This window comes from Cyclopterus lumpus, chromosome 3 (assembly GCF_009769545.1).
Source record: "Cyclopterus lumpus isolate fCycLum1 chromosome 3, fCycLum1.pri, whole genome shotgun sequence".
Classification (NCBI taxonomy): Eukaryota; Metazoa; Chordata; class Actinopteri; order Perciformes; family Cyclopteridae; genus Cyclopterus; species Cyclopterus lumpus.
Window position 1 is genome coordinate 14,246,352 of NC_046968.1, and position 22,642 is coordinate 14,268,993.

At 40.7% G+C, this 22,642-nt stretch overlaps 3 protein-coding genes and 1 long non-coding RNA gene across 5 annotated transcripts in view; 1 reads left to right on the forward strand and 3 right to left on the reverse strand.

Annotated features, from left to right (window-relative positions):
* On the reverse strand, positions 1-14,669 carry usp47 (ubiquitin specific peptidase 47). Its single transcript, XM_034557388.1, is given in 30 exon segments — positions 1-1,595; positions 1,789-1,919; positions 2,030-2,077; positions 2,351-2,481; positions 2,793-2,911; positions 2,988-3,103; positions 3,210-3,290; positions 3,375-3,550; positions 3,784-4,579; positions 4,711-4,830; positions 4,967-5,082; positions 5,361-5,568; positions 5,690-5,791; positions 5,917-6,029; positions 6,265-6,320; positions 6,460-6,536; positions 6,725-6,856; positions 7,227-7,385; positions 7,608-7,760; positions 7,848-7,943; positions 8,117-8,266; positions 9,078-9,157; positions 9,278-9,423; positions 9,514-9,610; positions 9,712-9,865; positions 9,966-10,082; positions 10,895-10,987; positions 10,989-11,033; positions 11,035-11,091; positions 14,625-14,669. Coding segments are annotated over 30 exon segments (4,089 nt in total). The 3' UTR covers positions 1-1,420.
* The window catches only part of LOC117747923, a 13,480-nt gene continuing 4,760 nt past the window's right edge, over positions 13,923-22,642 (forward strand). The window contains exons 1-3 of the long non-coding RNA XR_004611503.1: positions 13,923-14,329; positions 17,293-17,413; positions 17,492-17,586. This is a non-coding gene — a long non-coding RNA (uncharacterized LOC117747923). The remainder of the gene's footprint in view (positions 14,330-17,292; positions 17,414-17,491; positions 17,587-22,642) is intronic.
* clec3a (C-type lectin domain family 3, member A) lies at positions 15,929-17,729 on the reverse strand. Of its 2 annotated transcripts, none has more exons than XM_034557420.1 (3): positions 17,468-17,729; positions 17,296-17,388; positions 15,929-16,614 (listed from the first exon to the last, which is right to left on the reverse strand). In XM_034557420.1, exons 1-3 carry the CDS (start codon positions 17,577-17,579, stop codon positions 16,217-16,219), a joined length of 603 nt encoding a protein of 200 aa, XP_034413311.1. In that variant the 5' UTR covers positions 17,580-17,729; the 3' UTR covers positions 15,929-16,216. The 2 variants fall into 2 exon arrangements, with proteins under 2 accessions (XP_034413311.1, XP_034413319.1); XM_034557428.1 differs by having other exon boundaries at positions 17,296-17,382; positions 17,468-17,725.
* vat1l (vesicle amine transport 1-like) overlaps positions 21,022-22,642 on the reverse strand; it is a 9,973-nt gene continuing 8,352 nt past the window's right edge. The window contains exons 8-9 of the mRNA XM_034557395.1: positions 21,979-22,062; positions 21,022-21,120 (exon numbers count right to left, since the gene is read on the reverse strand). Coding sequence (XP_034413286.1) covers positions 21,022-21,120; positions 21,979-22,062 — 183 coding nt within the window. The remainder of the gene's footprint in view (positions 21,121-21,978; positions 22,063-22,642) is intronic.

Sequence of the window (22,642 nt, forward strand, 5' to 3'; positions counted from 1 at the left end):
TTATGACAAAAAGAAGCATTTTAATTAATTTCTAAAATCATCTTTTACTATTTTCACACAGGATTTAAATTTCAAAGAAATAAACAACAAAAAAGGAAGAAGAAAAAAAAAAAAAAAAAGATCTTGGCATTTCTACAGTGAATAGCTGGTGGCAGCATCAGGATCCCAGCGGGGCCGGGATGCTGAGACTCAGTATTTAAACCAGTTGCCCGGGCAGACTGACGAGTCCATCGGGCTTTCTACACCCTCTGGTGTCAGTCTATCAAGCAGCAGCAGGGAGAAGCACCAAAAACAACCTCACGCCTTCTGCTAAACCCCAGAGAGCTCCCTCTCCTCAGTACACCCCGCACACACACACACACACACACACACCACACGCACACACTAGAGATGTACCCCTAATTCACATGGTGCAAAAAAACAACAACTAACAAACAGACAAAGAAGTCCACTTCCTAAACTAAAAGTTAATACTGACAGCAGATGTTTGCCTCTCAAGACCTGACTGAATGGTTACGGCTGGAGCAAAATAATAATCTACAAACAACAAAAACAAGAAGATTCTTAACATACTTGGTTTCGTTTCATTGTACTTTGTATTACAGGACCACCAATAGCCATGTATTATTAAATCTAGTGGAAGTGATGCAACAAAAAGGTAAAGCTCCTATAAAGCACAAAGAGCAGCAGTAAGGACAACTCATATCAGCACATTACTCTGGCTAATAGAGGAGCAGAAAGTTCATAATTGTTGCCTTTTGGATGAATCAAATCTTGTGAATGAAGTTGTCAAAGTCACTGAGACGGAGGTCTGCCTCACCAGAAGAGGTGAGACCGAGGAAGGCTGGATAAGAAGTTATTGGTTGAGTGTGCTGTTGGTTCTAAAGTATTTAAAAGGAAGGTAAGCAATGTATGATAAGAATTATGTCTATGAGAGGGCAGTGCTCATGGAGTGCGAGCATATGACATGACAGTCACAGAGGAGTCAGAATAAACACTATTCCTGAAACAGGATGAGAAATGCAGTGAGAGTAAAAGGGACCGACGTGAAAGGAGACGGCAGACTTCAATAGACAGGATGGACGCTTTACAGCCCAGTTTCACAGTCCTAATATCACTGCATCCATTTCTGGAGCTTTTACGTTCAATTGATTTGTCTATACAGTATTTCATGATCTTGTCTGTATTCAATAGCTGTTGTACTTCCCTTTAAACTGTACAGTACAATACACTATAGTGCACAATAGGGTTTCTGAGCCAGTCCTGGGGCTCAGAGTTGAGGATGAGAGCACGTCAGCCTCACACCGCTGCTTGATGTTCAAGTCACTATCAGGCCCGACACCCAGACTGAGTCCCGTAGCCTGGTTGCTCTGCTGCAGCAGCCACATGATCCAGATAACGAGGAGCGGTACTCAGTGCCTCAGTCCTGGCCCGAGTCCTTGACAGGGCCTCCGTCCAGGTAGATCTTGAGGGCCTTCTCCTTGCGTGGAGAGTAGCTGACACGGTGTCCAGTCTTAAGCAGACGGCTGCTCTCCTTCTTCATCAGCTCACTACGCTCCTCGTCCGACAGCGCCATAGGTTCCTCTGTGCTGGCCCTGCACAAACACCACAGTAATGTTCATTTAAAGTGACCGCCTGTCTCAAGTCACCAGAAAATGGTTAAGAAGCGTGTGCTCGCAACTGAAATCTGGTACTCTAGTAAAACATATTACTGCTTGACACCAAAGTGTGTCTGAGGACTGGAAAAGAAACATCAATTGGTACTTGAAGGTGGACTAATTATTGTACCTGTAGAATACCACAGCTCCGTCGTCACAGATGTACAGAGGCCACACGTTAAGAGTCGACACCTTAGGGTTCCAGTCCAGATCCTGATGGATCTCTAACACGGAAATATCACAAGGAAATGTTCCCCGACCCTGCACAGAACCGACAGATGGATTCTCAGTCAATAGTTTAGAAGATGGGAGATTAAAGAAACATTAGAAGAAAAAAATGTGTCCTGTGTGAAGTACTGCATCTCGCCTACCTTTGCAAACTCCAGGTTTTCGAGAGGAATATTGCTCATTTCACTAAGCTGCAAACGGAGGGAAAGCAAACACAAGGTGGATGAATGGTACTTGGACTATTTTATGATCAAGCAATTCATTTCAATAATATCATCAAACATAGCTTCATGTTCTTTTTTTTTTTTTTTAATCTGTGGCTTTTTCTGCATTTTGGTGTTCATTGTTGGTGGAACCGGATGACAATACTGCAATTGTTTTTGTCATAGTTAGACAAATTGAACCTTTGATAAGAATAAATGATGAAACAAACAGTGAAACCACCCAGCAGAACACAGACATACCTTCTCCTTGAGTTCTTCTACACTGCTGCTCTCCAGAATAACTTCCTGGAAGGGCCCCAGCTTCATTGTAGTGGGGCTCCATCTCCGGGTCAGGATGGCCAGCTGCGACATGGACTTCATCTTCTCCGGTTCTGGGAAACGGATCATAACAGACCAAGTACATTATTATTATTATTTCACCTTGAGAAAGAACACGTTTCTCTTCTCTCTACTACTAATGTTATCCGCTCACATTTGTAGCTTCATGTTCTGGGCTTCCAACAACAATTATGACCAAGTAATAATTTCATCTTTGTGACATTTCCTTAAGTCTCAAAGTGAAAAAGTGGCTTTTCTTAGCAATAGCCAAATAAATAATTTAAAAGTTCCATGGCACAAAATGTTTTCCTTTATTATAAAATACATTTAAGTAGTTTGAAAGAAACAGCAAAATGAGAATTACCATTGAGAACCTCCAGGAAAACTTCCCAGTTGGAGGAGATGCTGATGTCTTCTTCATAGACATGATAGTCCAGAAACACCGTGCCTGGGTTCTTCCATGTCTTTTTCCTGAGACGAACACTAAACACACACTGTTGATAAACACCTAAGCGTTGTATGTTTTGCTTTTAAACAATGTGTAGTAACAAAGTCTCACCTGTCAATGCTGAGGTCAAGCTTGCACTGCTCTTTCAACTGAGGGAGCAGCTCCTCTTTAGACTGTCTGACAGTCATGCCCTTGGCGAACACCGTGTCCACAAGGAACTTACAGGGCTGGGAAACACAAGCATGGACACAGTCAATATTTGCGATTACAACATTCAGCGACTTAGTCAGGTCATTCTGCAACAATCTTCTGGAGCATGGTGACAGTTCTTACCTCTGGTTCATTCACTAGTAGTTGATACACTTTCACTCTGTATTCACCCTTTTTCAGTGCTCTTCCTAATCGAATAGTTATCTATGGGAAGCAATTACACGTACAAGTCAAGTATTGTCTCACTCTTAACAGAAACGTCTCAAATGTTCTAAAACTGCTTCTGACCTTGTTATCATCGGAGAATGATGAGAGCGTTTCATTGAGCCGTACGCTCTCAAACTCCTGGTTGTTGGCGTATACACGAAACACCTTGAACTGGGTGGAGGCGACTCCCACGTACGGCTCCAGGTTCAGTTTAAATGCTGCCAACGTTATTCTCTTGTCCACATGAACCACTAAACCTGGATCCGATCACAATAAACAACAATCAAACATACGGTCACATGTCATGCCCCCTTTGAGGAAAGAAACACTGATGAACAGATTTCACTTTGCACATTGCCGTCAATACAAAGACAATCAAGTTCTGCAAAAACGTAGTCATTATGCCTGCATCTGTTAATTTGAATTAGTTTTTCTTACTTAAGGATGAATAATAATCTTTTTAACTGCATCATAAATAGAAGGTTCATACATTTTTGTGCATCCGATGAGGAGTCGTCTTGAGAACAAGGCTCTGCTCTGAAGTACAGGTACTGTGCCTCTGCCTTGCTCTTCCCATTGTCATCATACTCGCTGTCCGTTCCAGAGTCTTCCTCAGCAGTGTCCCAGGTCTCTTTTTTGCCCTCATGGGCTTTGGAGCGACGGCTACTTGTGATGCTGTGCGAGTCCAAGCCGTTAGCCAGCTGTATGGGCCCGCTGTCTGCATTGCACAGTGTGTCACTACTGTGGCTGGAGCTCAGGATGTCGCTGTCCACTGAGCTGGTGCTGCGGTCATTGTTCACTTCAGAGTCAGAGCGCTCCTCACTGGCAAAGTGGTTGTCAGGGTCAGAGGAGGCGCCGCTGCTGCCACCAGCGGTGGCCCTGATCCGGTTCTCTAATTCTCTGTTGTCTGCAGCCACACAGAGCGAAGCGTTTGAGTCAGCCTCTTGGGTCGGGGATTCGATATGTTCAAAGTCGCTGGCGTCAGAGCTTTTCTGGCTGTCACTAGTGCTGGAGCCTTGCTGCTGTTGAGACAGATTCTTTAACTTGTCTGTGCTCTCCTCAATGACCTCTACAGATTTCCTGTTACCCGTTGATCCCTCAAAGGGCACACCAGAGTCACCTCCTACTTTTTGGCAAAGAGTCCTGTTGGCCAAGGTACCAGGAGACTGCTCAGGGAGTAAGACCAAGAGCCGGATCGTATTCCCGTGACGATCCAACAGTTTCCACAAGAGTGACTCAGTAAAAGCAACCTGATGATCCGTCGACTCGGAGCTCTCTACAAAAACCTGATGAAAAGCAAAATGAGAAACGGATCAAACTCAAGCTTAATCTTGTTTAGAAGTGTGACTGTCTGATACAAAACCAGATGGAAACACGTGGAAGTACAAAAGTGAGAATTCAAATAAAATGTGGGGACCTTGTTACTCCTGAAGAACCCCTCAGCTTTCAGTGTCTTGTTGGGAACATACAGGAGCCGCAGGTCATTATAGCAGCGCTCTAGGACGACACGCATGGTTTCTGCAGAAAGCCCTGCCGCCTAGGAAGAAACGCATACATAAGGCTGAAGTCTGAGCTCACATTCTCACAGCTAATGTACTAAATGTATTTCACAATTCTGTTTATGTTTAAGATAAAGAGTTGATGCAGGGATGGAACGGAGGAGAGTAGGACACCTGTGCAATAAGCTGTTTGAATTCAGTGATCGTCTGGTTCAAGTACGCCCGAACACTGATTGGAGTGGCGATGGTCTCACTCTTCAGATCCACAACATGAACCTTCACCATCACCTCTGAAAGCAATCAGCAGCACACCCACAGACATAAAGCTATTACATTAATTTGCTTTGTATTCTGAAAATCTACATCCATCATTGGTGTACAGTCAATTAACTCCTAACTATCAGAGTTGGTCTGCATAGTGTAGTGCGTCTACATCATCATGAATCATGGGATTAACAAGACAATAGAGCAGAGGTAACTACTTACAAATACTTGTGTTGCACCAAGTACCGCGTATATGTATATGTGAAACAAGGCGAGTATGACGCAACAGTAGCAAGCCACTGACCTCCAGGTTTGTAAGGCTGGAACACTTGCTCTGGTTTGCGGGTCTCGAGCAGGAGGTCGAACATATACGAGGACTTGATTCCTCCAAGCAGCAGGCCCATCGGTGTGTCCTCCTCACCTTCATAGGAGCGTTCCAGGTACTCGTGGAACTCATCGTACTTTACCAAGCGGCAGCAGTCCAGAGACGCTACTCCCTCCAGCTCCATCATCTGAGGTACAGAACATACACAGTTGTGTCAAAATCAACGGTCAGCTGCTGAAAATGATTATACTGATTAGTTATGTTGTTTTTAAAATCAGATGGTGAAGACAGATCATGAACCAACAAACCTTGTAGGCCATTTCTGTTGCTTCTTTAAGAGTTTTGTCCTTGTGTACTTCCAGCTTGCTCTCCGTCATCATCTTTACAGGATGCATGCAGAAAAGCTTTATCTGGAGGTAAAAAGCAAGAGAACAATAATAGTTAAAGTTGTTTCACAAGAGAGGCAACTCGTCAACTGATCCTCATTCAGAAGAAAAACAATAGACCTTGAACCAATCTAACAGGAACCATGTACCTTGCAAGTGTTGCGCTCAATCTCCCGCTGTCGCTTTTCCTGCTCTTCAGACTCTTTCTCCCTCAGAACCAAACTCTTTATGTGCTCTGGGAAGTCTTCTGCAACTAAATACTCTGCAGGCAGGACAGACAGGGTACACATTGAAACTGTATACTAATTCTATGACCTTCACATTCAAGGCAACCCTAATAATAGAAACAGTGAGATTATATTTCTAAATATTAAAAACATCTGCATAAGCATGCTACATTTAAGGGATGTACTGGTGTGGTTTCTAGAGGTGTGAGGCACATTACAGAACAATAGTTAGTCATTTTGGCATTACCCATAGCAGATTTAATTGCTTACTTGCATTCCTTGAGGGATCCTTCAATCTATAAATCAGCATATATGCATTTGTAGAGCTGATGAGAGAAAAAAAGATGTATTGTTAATGAATGTCTCTATGGAGAGAAAATACAGTTCTTGCTGTCAAATAAATGGTCTATTGGTTAAAAAACAAAAAAACATGAAAGTTGTCTCGTGTTACAAGAGACAACTCACCTTGCAAAGGCACTGGAATAATAGCCTCTGCTCCCCGAGGACCCCCCGTATGTCTTCCTGATATCTTCTTGGGTGATCTGCCCCAGATATACACAGAAACTTACTAAATGATTGAACGGACACTACCAATGTTATGATGACAAGTATTGTTTGCTAAGTTTAGTATCAACTACCTAACACAGATATACATCTCTCTGCTGAGTCATTTTCACTGACATTTAAGAGCTGCGGGAGGACAAAACAGGTTCCTCAAGTGGAGGCTGACCTTGCTAACGTGCTGATCGTTGAAGCTGTACCACTGGCCATCACTGAAGGATTTGATGCAGGCGTAGTAGTGACCACCTGCAGCGCTCCCAGAATGGACCATGACGGAGAACAGCTCAAAGGTTGGCAAGCTCTGAGAATAGACAGAACAGCGTTTTGTTCATACTAAAGCAACAATCAAGTGGTATTCTGCAACAACAACAACAACAACATGCAACTGATATGCCCTCATCTAAGATTCATATATAGGCTGATCGCAACAAATTCTCCCAGTTAAGCTTTCACGGCCTAAAACCTTGATCAGGACACCCGTAGTTACCCATAGTTATTCCTTTTCCGATTCTGAGACAGAGGGTGTCGTATGCTGTACAGATTGTAAAGCCTTCCGAGGCAAATTTGTGAATTTGGGCAATGCAAATAAATTGAATTGAATCAAAGTTAAGTAACCAAGGATATTAAGAACAAACAACACTATCTATAAAGTGAGCATCCAAGATGAGTACCTTTGGCTTCAACACCCTCTCAGTGCTGCCGGTGCTGTCCAAGCATATGCCTTCATCCACACAATCATCGGTGGAGAAATCGTTGCTCATCTGGTCGCTGTGGCAACTGCCTTCATTCTCTGCTCCGCTGTCAGTGCAGCTCTCTGTCTGAGGCGATTTCTAGAGAGGAGGCAATTTCAAAAACAATAATTGAGGAGTTAAATTGCTGATATAAAAACACATGAAAGTTGGGTGCTTTAGACAATTCTTTATCTAAGTGTAGCTTGCGATCAAGTGATGTTATTTATGGTTGATCGGCGATAGAAGGATAATCATTTGTGGGTATTAATATGATGTAAATCAGAAATAGGGATAGAAGCAAGTACAGCCATTTCTGCTCACCTCATCTTCCACATCGATGAATGGACTCATGTCGAGCTCCTCAGGGAAAGTCATGCGGTCATTAAGCTTGATGCGATGCATCGTGGTGTAGTCAAAATCAAACCGCTTCAGCTGTAGTGTCAGCAGGTAAGGGAAGTGCAGAAATCTCAGGCCCTGTGAAGAGAAGCGTTTATCAAAGAAGACAGGTCAACAACTTCTTCACTGAACACGAGTCACATGTCACATTTTCCATGTGCTCACCTTTCGGGCGTCACATTTCTTATTGCAGCGTTCACAGTAGTACTGGTTGGGCCCATCTAGAGTTTCTGGTTGGATGAATGCCTGCAAAGCCTCTTCCTGTGCCATAAAAATAGGTTCAGGTCCATTTAGAAAATACTTAATTGACATAAAAGTACTGAATCAAAAAGGCAGCCTTAATACAATTGTAAATCCCAGACAGGGGATGAGTGTTGCTTAAGTCTTTGCGACCAATGTGTTAAATGTTTAAAAGAAGGAGACAGACAACACACCACACTGCCATAGGCCTGGCTGGCTCCGAAGGGTCTGATCACAAGAGGAATGTCCAGGTAAGTATCAACCCTCCAGCTCTCATAGCCACACTCCAGACAACGGACATAATCCTTCAGCTTCCCCTGGTACAGCTGGTTGATCAGGTCAGCCTGAGGATAGGCAGGCATGACAGTCAGGCCTTCTCAGCCATGTTTTACTGTTAACAATACGGCATTTGTTTGGACTACAAAATCTTCCCACCCTGTTACATGCAAATATTGCTGTGTAAAAATAGATACATCGACTACATCAAAAGCAACTTTGAAAATCGACAAAAAACCTCACTGCGAAGAGTTTAACCATCAGCGTGAAATAAATGTTTACTGCTGCTCGTTACCAGCCCATATTCAGTAATAAATTATTTTATTACCATGTAAATTGTGTGTTTCTCACAACCACTATAGATTATTATAAAAATGGAATAGGATAACATTTACATTTCAGAGTAGTTTAAATATTTTTTTTTAGGACTTTGCATACCAGATGCTGTAATAAAACAGCTGCTGTAATAAAACTGCTGCTGTAATACAGCGTAAGCAGGGCATCTACAAAAGTTATATTAGCTTCCCTTTTGTTCTGCTGATCCGAGCCGAGCCTCAAAACCGTGATCCGATCCGAACTGCAAATTTTCTGATCTGTTGCACCCCTATTTACTTGTGTACTTTGTTAATTGGGGCTCAGACATATTTGCTAACTAGGAGCTCATGAGTACAGACCACATGGTTGTAAATGTGCACACTGGATTAACTGTTTGCTGTTTATAATTCACTACTGAGATAAGAAGACAGGCCCATTTCACATTTCACGGCCCATTTCACATTTACCACAGTAGGTCTTTTGTTTCAATTATGGGGTGGGGGAGGGGGGGGGATTTTATTAATTTCTAATTAATCTTTCGGAAAACATTTTGTTTTCTCCCACCTGCTCTGTCTGCTTCCACTTTTGCTCCAGGGCATCAAACATGACCCTGCACAGCTCCTGGACATCATGCTGCTGCCAAGCTAAAAGACAAGCGCACAAGAGGAATAATTGAAGTACAGATACAGAAGCACAAGGTTTCTCCTTTCACACAAACACACAGACAAGCCCTGTGAGTCAAGTCACAAGAGTGCAAAGCTCACCCTCGCTGCTGTCCCACCCGAAGCTCCGCGTCACATCAGTGGTCTCGATTGCCCGTTTCTTAGTAGTCTGCAGCAGAACAAACAGCCTTTGCAATTGGTGTGGTATACTGGTGACTGGATCCTCTTCAGTCTCCTCAAACTCCCAGCTAAAGTTGGACAGAAGTTATACAAGAATTTTAGACGTCGCAACTTCGCAAGGAAAACTTCCAACGATTTCTACGAGCGTAGTTTCTTACTTGTAGAGCGCATTTCTGAACTCCGGGGTCATGAACAGTGTTTGTAGAAGACTGTTCAAATAGCAGGTCATAGCTTGGTTGACCAAGCCCACGTAACCTACGATGATGAGGGGGGCGGGAGAGACAAAAAGTAAGAGGACTGTTGGGGTTGTATAAAAAGGAGTAACGTCACACATTCAATAGGGAACAAAACCTCACCCGTTTCAGATTTGTTGAGGATGGACGAGTAGGAGTAAGATGGACTGCTGTAGTCACCACTGCAGCCTGCAGTGCTGTCTCTAGCCAGGGGCCCAATAAACCGCTCCTTGGAAACGTCATCTAGTCCACTGCTGTCTGCTGTTCCCGCCTCATCCTGCACACACACACAAGCACACAGAGAGATACATTTTTATCAAATAACCGTAGTTTCAGGTTTCCAAAAACAATCTGACTGTGCAGCAAAAATATATTACCGATGCAATCTGGGGCTGCTCGCCATCTTTGTCTGTGAGCTGGAGGAAATTCTTCTTACCACCAGGCTCAAAACTAGAATCTGAGAGGGACATTGTACTGCTGTGGTCCAGTGGTGCCTAGAGGGAGGCAGAGTAAAAACAAAAACTCACATGAAAACAACAATCCTTTGAAAATGCCAAAAACAGCGACAAAAACATTGAAAACAAGTCTACAAACTGGAGAAACTCACAGGGAAACAGAAATACCCACTGAACTCATTTTCAACAGCAAATTCTCTGTGTTGGCGCATACGATGAAAGTAGCTTAAAGCCAACATGTGAGCAAAGCTTATATGCAATACTGACTTTCTCCCAGGCGAGCGGAGGACAACAAGTAAAGTGCTGCAGTGGAAACATAACATAACAACAGCTTAATCCACTGACCTACTCAGTGACATAACAACAGAGACGGCACCTGGGCTTTGCCCTGGGTCAACAGCAGGATTAGCTTGTGCTCATTTAAGAAAAGGGAGTAGTAAGGGTGTACCAAATAGTTGGAAGCTTCATTAATAATGTTGACATTTAAATTCTAAATTAACGTTTGAATGATGAGCCGATTTTTTATTAATTCTCTTTAAACCGGGTATTTCTTCAGTTGCACATAAAGATTAGGCTATTAGACTGAATAAATTCATATTGTTTTGGCCAACTGACCCTTTGCTCCAGTTACACCATCAAGCTGTCAGAGTTATGATGGAGCCCACACTATCACTACCTGCAGAAATATGATCACATTTTTGAAAAAACTAAAAAGCGACTTATGGTGTACAATATACAAAAACAAGGTAATAAAATGATAAAGACCGAAGCCTATAGTCCTTGAGATCACAGTGTTAAAGGTAACCACCTCATCATCATAAGTCACTGGTTGGATTAATTAATTTCCTAACCATGTCCGGTGTATTTCCCCAAGCAAGGTCAAAAGTGGCTTTCACATATCCCGCTTTGTGGGCAACATCGTCATAGAGTTTGGAGAGGGTGGTGGGAAGAAGGCAGGTTGAGGGTCAGACGCTCATTGATTGTCTTTGCCACTGGTGATGTCCTGTATGATACACAGCACCCTGGGCTCCTCAGCTGCATTTTGGATCTGCAAATCAAGAACGGAAAAAACATCAGCATGATGTATTTGGACTACATTTTCATTCTGCGTTTGTGAGTAAGCACCGTGCACTGGTGAAAAGTTAAGTGTTGGAATAAATGGTTAGTAAGGCTGTGCAACAAATGTCATCGTCAGAAACACGCCAGTGTAGAAAATAAAAAAAACACCATCTTACGTCACGCCTCAGTACAAATATGTCCTACTTGGTACAAGTTAAGTTACATTTCTGGGAAAGATACAACTGGATATCTAAAAACAACTACACAGTAATGTATGTGCTGGATTTTCTTGCCAATGACAGAAAAGAAAGATATTCTTTGAAATAATACAAACCGTTTGGTGACAAGCAGGCGCTCATCTCAGTGACACATTGCAAAAGCAACTCACATTTTCTCTTCTATCTTTGCGTTTTCTCACGGTTTAATAGGATTTTGCTTAAGACAGATCTCTTATCAAGTAGACTGTATAATTCATAAAATTACTAAACTATTACATAAACAATGATACAGTTGTAGTGTGTTGATATGGGTATTTATGTTTTTTTATTATCATTGTATTATTGCATGTCTTTTGTGTTGGATAAAGCTGTCATTTGCAAAGCCGACTCCTGAAGAATGTCATCATGGTGCTGCTTCATGCATCTATTTAACACCATGCATTGACTCTCACACATAACAAACACAAGGCTACCTGAGAAATCCTCTTGATCTCATCAAAAATACTTTGTCTGCAACTCCAAAACACACCCTAATGGAGATAGTTTGAGTGGAAAAAATGAAGTAAGTTGGAAAACATGCCTGTCTAAATTACATCAGACTTGTATGCTCACACCTATATTGTTTATAATCAACTCTTTGCTGGTGACAAGGGTGACAAAAAAAAAAAAATACAGGAAATACAGGAAATATATTAAAATAATTCTGTTTTTTGTGCCGCCTCTTTTTGAGGTATGTGATTCTTGGCAAAATATGACTGACGGGTCCCTATTGAGTAGCTGCAGCTGACAACACACAAGTGTATTATGAGATTAAAGGTTATTTTTACCATGGATATAATCACAAGGTGCTGACATGAAGCCACAAGTACTGCAAAGCACAGGCAGTATATATTTACAGCTGTAACTCATTCTAAATGGCACAACAAAAAAGTGTAAAATATCACCAACCATAAAATCCTATAAATACAATGTACTGTTTTTGCTGATTTGTTTAGAGACCATTGGCGGCATGGCAGTGAAATGGAAGGAACTGTTAAAACTACCAAGGAGTTTTTTATGCAAGTTTGCTTTAGCTTCCACTTGAAGATAGACGTCCTGGCAAAGTCAAGACATAAAGTAGGTAGACAATGCCTCTCACTCTTTCAATGTAAACAGAGGACCTCCCAGTGGTGGCAATAAATAAATTGTAATAGTGTTGGCAAACATCACATGTTCACTGAGTTTGTTTTAGCGCGTTTAGACTTGTACAAGAAAAACAGATCAATATGCAACACATTTTAAATTATTTACCTTCTTTAACTTTTTCATACATAATGCTATCACAGCGTTATGAACTGTAGCGAATAGAATGTGGCAATGTGCATTTTATAGCAGATAAATATGCATCCTACAATCCAAGATGATCGATATGGTGTTGTTGTTGTTATTATGACAGAGCATAAAGGATGGTATAATGTGTTCAACATCAATCTAATTCTATCACAAACACAAGGCCATTCAAGTGCGAGTGTGTCTCTCTTTAAACGCATTTCATTTAATTGGACCTATGGCATCAACCGAGAGCACCGGGTGATCTCTGGTATCCCACTATATCACACCGCCGCTGCCTTCCAACACAAAACTGCAGCTTAAATTACCTACACTTGAGATCTTGTTTTCTTCCACAAGACAATTAAATTTGACTGGGCATTGATTTCAGCAACAGAAGTAAAATACTGGAAGTGCAATTTCACTAGGTTTTATGTTCCTGTCCTACCAGCATGTCTACCAAAGGAAAGGGTAGTCCAATGCATGTAAATGATCAGCTGATTTCATTATCTTGTTGAGAAAAAACAAAACAATTAACCACAGGCAAATTGCTGTTAAAGAACAGACTTCACCCGAGTCTGTATGACAGTTAAATGTAAAAAATACAAGTAATTAACTGTTTACATACAGAATCAATGTTTATTTATAGATAGATAAATAAACCTATTTCCTCCACATATTCTCAAGCCATTTTGTCACAAAAAAATACTTTTACAGCAGAATTGAATTAGAGTATCTCCATAATCAATGAATACGTGTATAACTAAAGGCTACACGGTAAATTAATAAGTGTGCAGTGGTGCATAATCCAACCCAATTGTCCCACCAGTCACATCAACGAGTGAAGTCCTGAGTATGACGTTTGACCCTGCTGCTGATGTAGATGCAATCAAATAAAAACCTCCCATTATAATTTGGAGCAACCCAATAGATGTCGTGTGAGAACACAACATATGACAGATAGTAACGTAATCCTGTCGGACGTTTTTTGGGGGTCAAATCGCCACTGTCCTGAGCAAACATGTCAGCAACCATTACACCATCTGGAAAACATTAATGCAGCGGACAGAAAATACAACCATTTCATGTTCTACATGGATGGAAAACATGAGAACGTAGCATCATCGTAGATTAACAGACTATGGTTTCATTATACCGTACGAAGATAAAGACCGAGGAGAAATGCAGGCCAAGTAAGTTAACATCGTGACCAACGAGTGCATTAAGGACGTCGTACTGGGAACATTAGGGACACCCAAACAACATGAACGTGACTGTTGTGTGACGCGGAGCTGCATAAATCACGTTAGCCCGTCAGCTCCGCTAACATTAGCGTTAGCTTGCTCATTTCACCAGCTAATGTTATGCTAACGTTAACAGCGAGGCTACAAGTTATAATGTAAACAATCTGCACACACGGAGACGGAATCATAGTGACGTCTGTGTCAACTAGTCAGCGTTGCTTTGGAACTGACAGTCCCGGTTGAGCCACGGTGATATTTAGCTACATTTGTGTTTAGCAACTTCAACAACATGGAGCGAATGGATTATCTGGAGCCAGAGATGTCATTCACCTAACGAGCTCACGGCTTTACTCCACGAGCTGGGAGCTAATGTCGTCTAATGTCTGCTGTTTTCCAGGGAGAACACAATGTCAACCGCAACAATTGAACAACTCGTGTGTTCTCAGTGACCATAAAGGTAACTCGATGATGATCCCGCTAAAGCTTTAGCTGCCGTCCTACACTCACTTAGTTTGAGCTATAAACTAGTCGCTAACTGCTGTTAGCTTAGCGCTGTTCTCCGCGTCACGACAGGCCGAGTCGTGTTTGGCTAACGGCTGTTAGCGGAGAGTTAGCCTCGACGTGATGCACCAACGTCCAACACTCCCAAAGTGGTGCCAAAGTGTCGCCGTCAATAATGGCCGAGGTCTACAAGGCTGACTAACGTCCAGAGGTCGGGTCCTCAACACGGGCAGGTTTTACGATCACCTCACCTCTTTCGGTACGAACTGGTTCTCCTCGTTAGGCACCATTTCCATTCGTGCGGCAGTTTGGACAAATATCTATCCGGACGAGGGTGTCAGCGACTAAACTTCACAGCGGGAAACGCATACATCGTGTGTGTCCCGTTGGGAGTAAGTTGTGATACTTGGATAGTACAATTAAACTTGCTAAAAGTGATCAAAGTGAGCAACACGGTTCTACTACCCGAGCACAAAGTGCCCTGCTGTACATGGAGAAAGATGGCCGGTGTTTTACTCCGCGAGACTTCACTCAGGGAGCTTTGGCGTCACATTCCATCCAGACAATCGTGCGTGATGTGTGACGTCGGTGTGTGTGTGTGTGTGTGTATGTGTGTGTGTGTGTGTTTTATTGTTTTTGATCCACACAGATCACAGCAGTTGTTTATGATTAAATAGAGTGCTATAGAGAGAGCGATAATGATGGGCATGGTCAATGGTTGCATGCACAGAACCTGCAGTGAATGTGAAAGAACACATTGCATTACATGCACTGCTGTAAACAATGCTATCAAATGCATAAAGCACATCTATAATAGGATTGCTTACCAAGCACAGTGCCCCACACACTCAAGGCCCCCTTAAAGCCCCAGTTGCACTATGTGACAATTGATCTATGTCTTTTTTGAATTTTATTTACATTTTTTGGCACTATGGAAATATGCAACACTAAAGCAGAATATGAACTGACATTATTTCACATCTTCACCTCACAGCAGAAGGGTCCATGTTTGATAAGGATCCCTTTCTGCATGTTTCCACTTCTTTCTGTGTGGTTGGTGTTTCCTCCTACATTTAAAAAGCAGGTAGATTAAATCTAGATATATTTCAAATTATGTAGTTTTTATATGAAAGTCTGTTTTTAAATGTTAGTGTTGCAGTTACGTCTGGGGTAACATATGTGGTTTGGGGTGAGAAGGGTTAAAGAGCCTCAACCTCCAGTTTCATCAGAGCTTCATTATGCCGCTTAGGCCTCATAGTCAGGCTGTAGCCAACAGTTGAACATCGCTTCCCTTCCCATTATTGATATGATACCCATGAGTAAATAACTACACCCATATTTGCTCAGATTGTACTGTTAAGTAGTCAGCAGTAAAGTTGTAAACTGGGGAACTCACGGGTGGTAATGAATACAAATGTATACATGTTAAATACACTGATGATAAATAAATTAGACTTAACGCTGAAAAAAAGACAGTTTGAAGTTTACAAAATGAAATAGTTGTATCAAAACAACAAAAGTTTACATTTTTGTTTATTTAACTTCATCCAGAATTTATTCCTGTGCGGTTTGATCATCTCCTGAGGATTTAAGTCATTATGAAGTAGACTGATCTGTTCTCAAACATAAATCACCTTTCACCTGATTATTTAATGATAACAGTTACTTGTGTACTAAAGCTAATTAGCAACCTAGTTAATAACCATAGAGACTTATTTGAATAAAATGAATGTCATGATACAAGTCATGTTTCCATTATGAACTAGCACAGATTTGACAACACATTTTTAATGAATGACCTGCATAAATGATCATCGAGTTGTCAACAACCTATTTGTCGCCTTTAGGGAATAACATATTCACAGATGTATTTTTTGAGGTTGCGACACACCTCATCGTACCACTTTCCTTGTGCAACTACGGAAAGAGCAACACAGCTCTCCCTCTTCGTTCCTGTGGGCTGCTTCTTGGAGCGGTCCCAGTTAAAGTAGCTGACTGGCAGGCTGTTGACATCAACATACTGGCCTTCTTTCACTATGTCTACGACACCGATCCAGAAGTCCTTGGATCCAGGAGCGCTCCTCTTTGCATAGTCTCTTAGTTCATTGTTTTCCATCACGTCCCGTGGCGTTGCAAGAGTTCCTCCTTGTGCAATGCAGTCTTCATTTGCTTCATGGTAATGTTTTGTTTCCTCAATTGTGAGATAACACTTCCTGTCAGCTTTGATGCCACGGAGACAGACTGAAAACACAAAGCACTTACTTACATGAGTGCATTGAATTGTAATTTAATCTTTTTTTGTTGCTGTATTTTTTTAATCCCCCTTTTTCTCCAACATAATTTGTACCAATTCTTGCAGCCAAAGTCAATAACTCATAGAGCATTCACAGTCTGACTAGTCAGTAATTACTTCGCCAAGAATGGAAAATAATCAAAATAAGAAACAACAATAAATAAATACATATATAGTATTTTCATATGATCAACTTAAAGTATTAAAACAGAGACACAAACAAAAATACACACAATTATAAGAATAATAATTCTCATGTTTTTTATGTTCCATATAATTTGTATGTCACTAACAATATTCCCTTTGTGCAATTCAACCTTTTAGTATATAAAGTAATAGCTGATAAGAGTGCTGCTGCTCTCTGCTGGTGACTGAGCACACTGAGAAGTTCACAACATTTTAAGTCCACATTTTCATGGCGGCTCATTGGCTTAAATAACAAGTAACAGTGAGCAAAAAGCACCATAATATATCTATATTACAACCTAAAATCATAACAATATAATTTCCAACCATTGTCCCATAATTTATTTCTTATTTACTTACAAACACACTGGAGTGCAGTAATGCTTGTGAATATAATCTATCACTGTCCTCCCCTCTGACTGTATCCTTCGTGAATGTAGTACCTGTCTGCAACGCCTGCATCTCCTTCAGTGAGTTCACCTCCAGCCACAACCTCTCAAGCTGGGACTTCACGTCATCTTCTTCTGCAGCTGCATCTCCACGAAGAGGCAAGAGCATCAGGTCAGATGAGCATTGGTGGCAAGCATGTCATTCAAGAAGTGTGTGTATAGTTACCTCCAGACTGACGGGTTGACACAGCCTTCCTGGTGCGAGATGGACCGCTGGAGCTGAAGTGGAGCAAGGAGAAGCAAAGAAGGAGGAGGACGGTGAGGGCCAGACGTGCCATGTCTGAGGTCAGTGACAGCACACAGTGGCACACCTTGTACTGCCGTGAAAGAAACCAAAACGACTGCAGGCAGCTCAATATATACTGGCCTCTCTGTATGCCTTTCTGGGTACTCTCCCTGCATTGGCTCCAAATGTTTTTGTCCAAACATCAGGAGGCAGTAAGAGAGGTATAAGGGTGGAGTGGCAAATAATGATTTCCTTGTGTCTGGCTTTTAAAAATATTTACTTGGGACGAGGTGCACTTAGCAGTTTTCCCTTTCATTTCACAAACAAACTGGAAATCCATTGACTGCTTTGAGTGTTGATCGTCCCATCCCTGTTCCATGTCAATTTTAGACTGAAAATCACTTTTTAACACATGAAAAATAACCTCACACCTGATATAACCTTAAAACAGGCAAATGATATCACCTGTGAAATATAAGATGCATGTATATTCAGTGGTACACACTAATAAGGGTAATTTACAACTTTCAGTAAATGAAAACATATGATTGAGTAACCGTGCTGCTAACTATACACTCTAGATATATTTTACAATCACACAGACTTGGAGTTGTATAATCTCTCAAAATAAAGCTTTTAATAAACCAGAGGAAGTGCAGCTCCTTGCTCGGGTGCAAAGCTATTTTTAGAGTGAGATGTTGTACACAGATGGGAGGGGGAAGCTAAATAAGAAAAACCCTTGGGCATACAGGCTTAGTGTAAAACTCTTTTACTGTCTTTAAATTGTATATTTCTAAGCATTAGCCCATCCCCCATTAAATAGTAATAATAATAATGATGTACTCTAAGCAAACTAATTATTGTATTCTTCTAATGCAATCTACTAACGCTTTCCACCCCGAGGCAGACACCAAAAAGGAACACCGGACCCTTGGTTAAAAATAAGAAAAATGACCAATAGTTCTAGTTTAATCAATAATTCATGATTCAGATGCCAATTACATAGATCTACAAATAAAACCTGGAGCAGTTCTGGCAACAGCACATGCACCGGCTCTGGCTTCACTGACTACCTGCTAACATCTTTGCAAAGGTCAACAGTTGTACAATGGAGTACTGATATAACACACTCGTTAATCATTAGACAGCAGCGTGTTTCCGTTTTCTCTCCTTTGAGACACGTAGTCAGTCCCTCAGTGTCACAGAAACATTAAACCACTGTCTGTAGATTATTTTTAAAATCCCGGACTTTGGTGCCACCTGGTGCCAAATGGAGGCATTGTGCATAATGTGCAGTTTATTAGTACCATAGCCCATGTTGTGGAGCGTACTGCCAACCGAAAAACATTTCAACACCTCATCAACTTCACTTGTGATCTGAATCCAGGTAGAAGATAAACATAAATACATATATTTGCATAAAATATTAAAGGAGAAGAAAGACAACTTATAAATAAAGAAAAGGGACGATATGAATCTCATGTGAAATTAATTAAAACATTGAACAAAGACAAAACCCCAATCCAGGCATGCTTTGCAGATACATGTATTTAAGTAAACAGAGGTGAACTCAAAGAAAGTGCAATACAGAAAATGGGACAAACATATATAGACCACAGGTTAACCAGAGTTTATAAGAGATGTTGTGAACAAACTACAGTATTAAACACTTAATATACATACACTCAAAGACATGCTCTCTCTCACACACACACACACACTCAAACACACACACACACACACACACACACACACACACACACACACACACAGCAGACCTGACATTAAAGGCATCAATATTACAATTATTTCCAGTGTCTACACATCATTATCCTTACTTCAAGTCTAGAACTCAACCTCTAAAATGACTAAAATCATCACTAGTCTACACCCATTAATACGGTTTCTTCAGCATTTATCATTCAACTTCAAGGCATGCAGCGTTGGTTTTGGTGTTACTAAGTTGATCATATATTTTTTAAATTTTAATGATTATGAGAGACTTCTTTCATTGTACTCTGGTTTCAAATTAATAATAAAAAGTAAAGTAATAAATAATTCAGATAGCCGATATAAAATACAATAATAATAATAAGCAAGGCCCAAGAAATAGTGAAAACAATAGTTTTGTTTTTACTTTATAAATAAAAAATAAAAACAGATCAGTAATTTGAATACATGTCAGTGTGAACATGTGTGCTTTGTGAATCGTTCTTCTCTTACATTTCATTAGCAACACGCAGATGTGGAGTAAAGCAGAGGGCATCAGACTTAAATAAAGTAACACACAATGTTGCTCAGACCTAAATCGCCCGGCCTTGAGACACCAGGTCATTGTAACAATAATTTATGTTGGAGTCGTATGGCACTTTTGTTGTGAGGCACCAGCAAGTAAACAACTTTGATCAGACAAGCAAAGCAGAGGCTCCACAAACAGTCTGACTGACCACGTCATGCCCCCCCCCCCCCCCTCACTGATTCATCTTGTGTTTTCTTGTATTTACATACAGTATATTTGTAGAAATGTTTGTGACCTGTCCATAAATGTACAATGTAATCTACTGTATTTTAATCAAAAGTTCTGAATGTACAGTGTAGAGGGAAACAATAACTTACTACATAAACAGAGATCTCGTGGCCCCGTATATTAATCTAATTACAAATTATATGATCAGACGAGGAAGAGTTGTTAATAGTTATTATTACATTAATTCATCTTTTTTCATATTCCATTTAAAAATACCCATTTTGTTGGTTTGTTCAATGCATACTTCACACAAGGAAAGCATTTCAAGTATCAAACACTCATGTGTAGCATAAAGGCACTGGTGATCCCATAACATACAAGGTTGGCCCTTAGGAATTAAATATCATGCAAATATCTCCAAACAAACCTCTCGACCCTTTCCTCTCACCTTACTGTTGTAATGAGAAAGTAATTCACTCTCTTGGTCAGAAGCATCACAACATTGGAATAGTCATTTTCTCAAACTTATGTAAATCGTTTGCTTGCATTTTTACAGCTAATAAGAATCAATTAACACTATATTGTGAAATGTTAAGCTTGTTATAGTAAACAGCCCTTGTGTGCATTAGTACATGTTTTAAGGGTAATAATCTTAAACTTTGAATGCTTATTCAGTCAATTAACAGTTGGCAGATGCAATTAATAGTGAAATGGACACAATTGCATTATTGGCTTGCATGACTTCATAATAACGTAAACAATATAATACTATATTGAGAACTTGCACCTGTTGCCTGGTTGTCTTGGTTTACCTACAACTTTTGCTTGACCAATCAACTGACAAACAATAGGTATCAGACAAGAGGCACAAACATATACTGTACATCCATCCATTCATTCATGCATACATTAATACATGCAAGCACATGCATACAGACAGACATACATACGCACATACTGCACAACATGTGTGTGTGGTTGTGTTCTTCTGGTGAATCTGTGCAACCTCTGCAGTCTCTAGACCCGTTCAGTGGATGAAAGGCATTCGCTCCTTGCTGTCGTTGTCTCCCTCTGGCTCCTCCTCTTCCTCTCCTGCCTCACTGGTCTCTGTGCTGTCGCTGGCCATCTAGTGGTGAAATATCATTCAGCCGTCATTAAACCTGAGACCAATAGTCAACAATCAAGCGTTAATTTAATTTAATTGTTTATTTTACGGGGACAATGCACACCAATCAACAGTAAAACTGTAAGTGAGCCAGAGTTAGCCATAGAGGCTCATTTTCATCTGCTGTCCCAGGCCAGATTTTATGAATGTGGCAACAGCGGTAAATATGTAAATATGTCCTCTAATGCTAATGGATACAGGGTCTATATTTTCAATACGAACATGTCTCAACTTTTCTAGGTTATCACTATGGAAACGACTGCTGTAAAACAGGAGGGAGTCCTACTCATTGCCTCCTTATGACCCTGACTGGACCTGAAAATGAGCTGCAGGCATCAGAAATGTCAAATGTAACTACATAATCTATCTTATGATCTATGTAAGTACATAGATCATAAAATCCGATGTTACAGGGTTTCTGAGAAGCATTTTCTCTTCAGATGTTCTTAAAAAATTAGCTCTACATTGGCCAAATAAATAATGGAAACAAGGGACTACTATTTTCTTTAATGTACTATAGGTTATTGTAACTCCCACAGAATGGTTCTGTGTTTTCCATCTTCCCCTTTTCGCTTTTTCCTGTAAGTCATGTACCCTCAACCATCAATGTCATACAATACTTTCATTCACGTTACTTTGGAATCAATTCATTAACCACTCTTATTATTAAAGATGTGAAGTGCCGTTGCATAACTCGGTGTGATAATTATAAATCTTTGTAGATTTGCACTTCAGATCAAGAGCTTAAGAGCCCGTCTATTAATGTTTCCTTATAACTATATTGCTACGATTCATTTAAAAAAACATTTAAAATGTTACCAGAGGTGTGGGAGACTTCTCAACATCCAGAATGAGTTTTCCTATGTTGCCTCTGTCATGAATTTTCTGCATGGCCTCTTTTACCTGAAAACAAAACACAAAAATAACTAACTGTCAGCAAGCAGAACTGGTGAAATACCAAATACACACATCGACTGCGATTTCACAAACGAAATCTCATCAAATATCGACTCTTTTTTTTTTACATAAAAAAAGCACAAATATTTTATACTATCAGAGAAGTTCTTGTTTCTAAACAATATTAGGCTGGTATGTCTAAGTCCAAGTCATTTGATAGAAAAACACAAAGCGCCCAGCAAAAACAAGGGTGCCAAAAAAGTTTTAATTTCTGCTGATTGGTGAATGACAATAACAATAAACGCTCTCCAACAGGAAGCCCATTGTAACACTGGAAAGACATTTGAAAGCACCTGCTGAAAAACCTCTTTTGTCATCTGAATCCATTTCCTGGTCATTACAGACACAAGACCACTTCCTCAGAGCATCCATAATCTAAACTTCCTCTGTGAGAAAAGTTAATAGCCTAAATGATGCTCATCCTGCTGGGCTGTTTACATCACAATAAACACTTTACTGCCTGCAGATTTGTTCCGAGAAGGTTTATATGAAGCACACAAGTACACAGCTTCATGATTGTGGGGGC

Excerpts from the sequence above, each read along its gene's own strand:
- clec3a (XM_034557420.1), bottom strand. The coding sequence starts at position 17,579 with ATGGCACGTCTGGCCCTCACCGTCCTCCTCCTTCTTTGCTTCTCCTTG. Across the intron at positions 17,389-17,467 it reads GTCAACCCGTCAGTCTGGAG|ATGCAGCTGCAGAAGAAGAT; the intron begins GTAACTATACAC and ends CTCTTCGTGGAG. Across the intron at positions 16,615-17,295 it reads GATGCAGGCGTTGCAGACAG|TCTGTCTCCGTGGCATCAAA; the intron begins GTACTACATTCA and ends TTGTGTTTTCAG.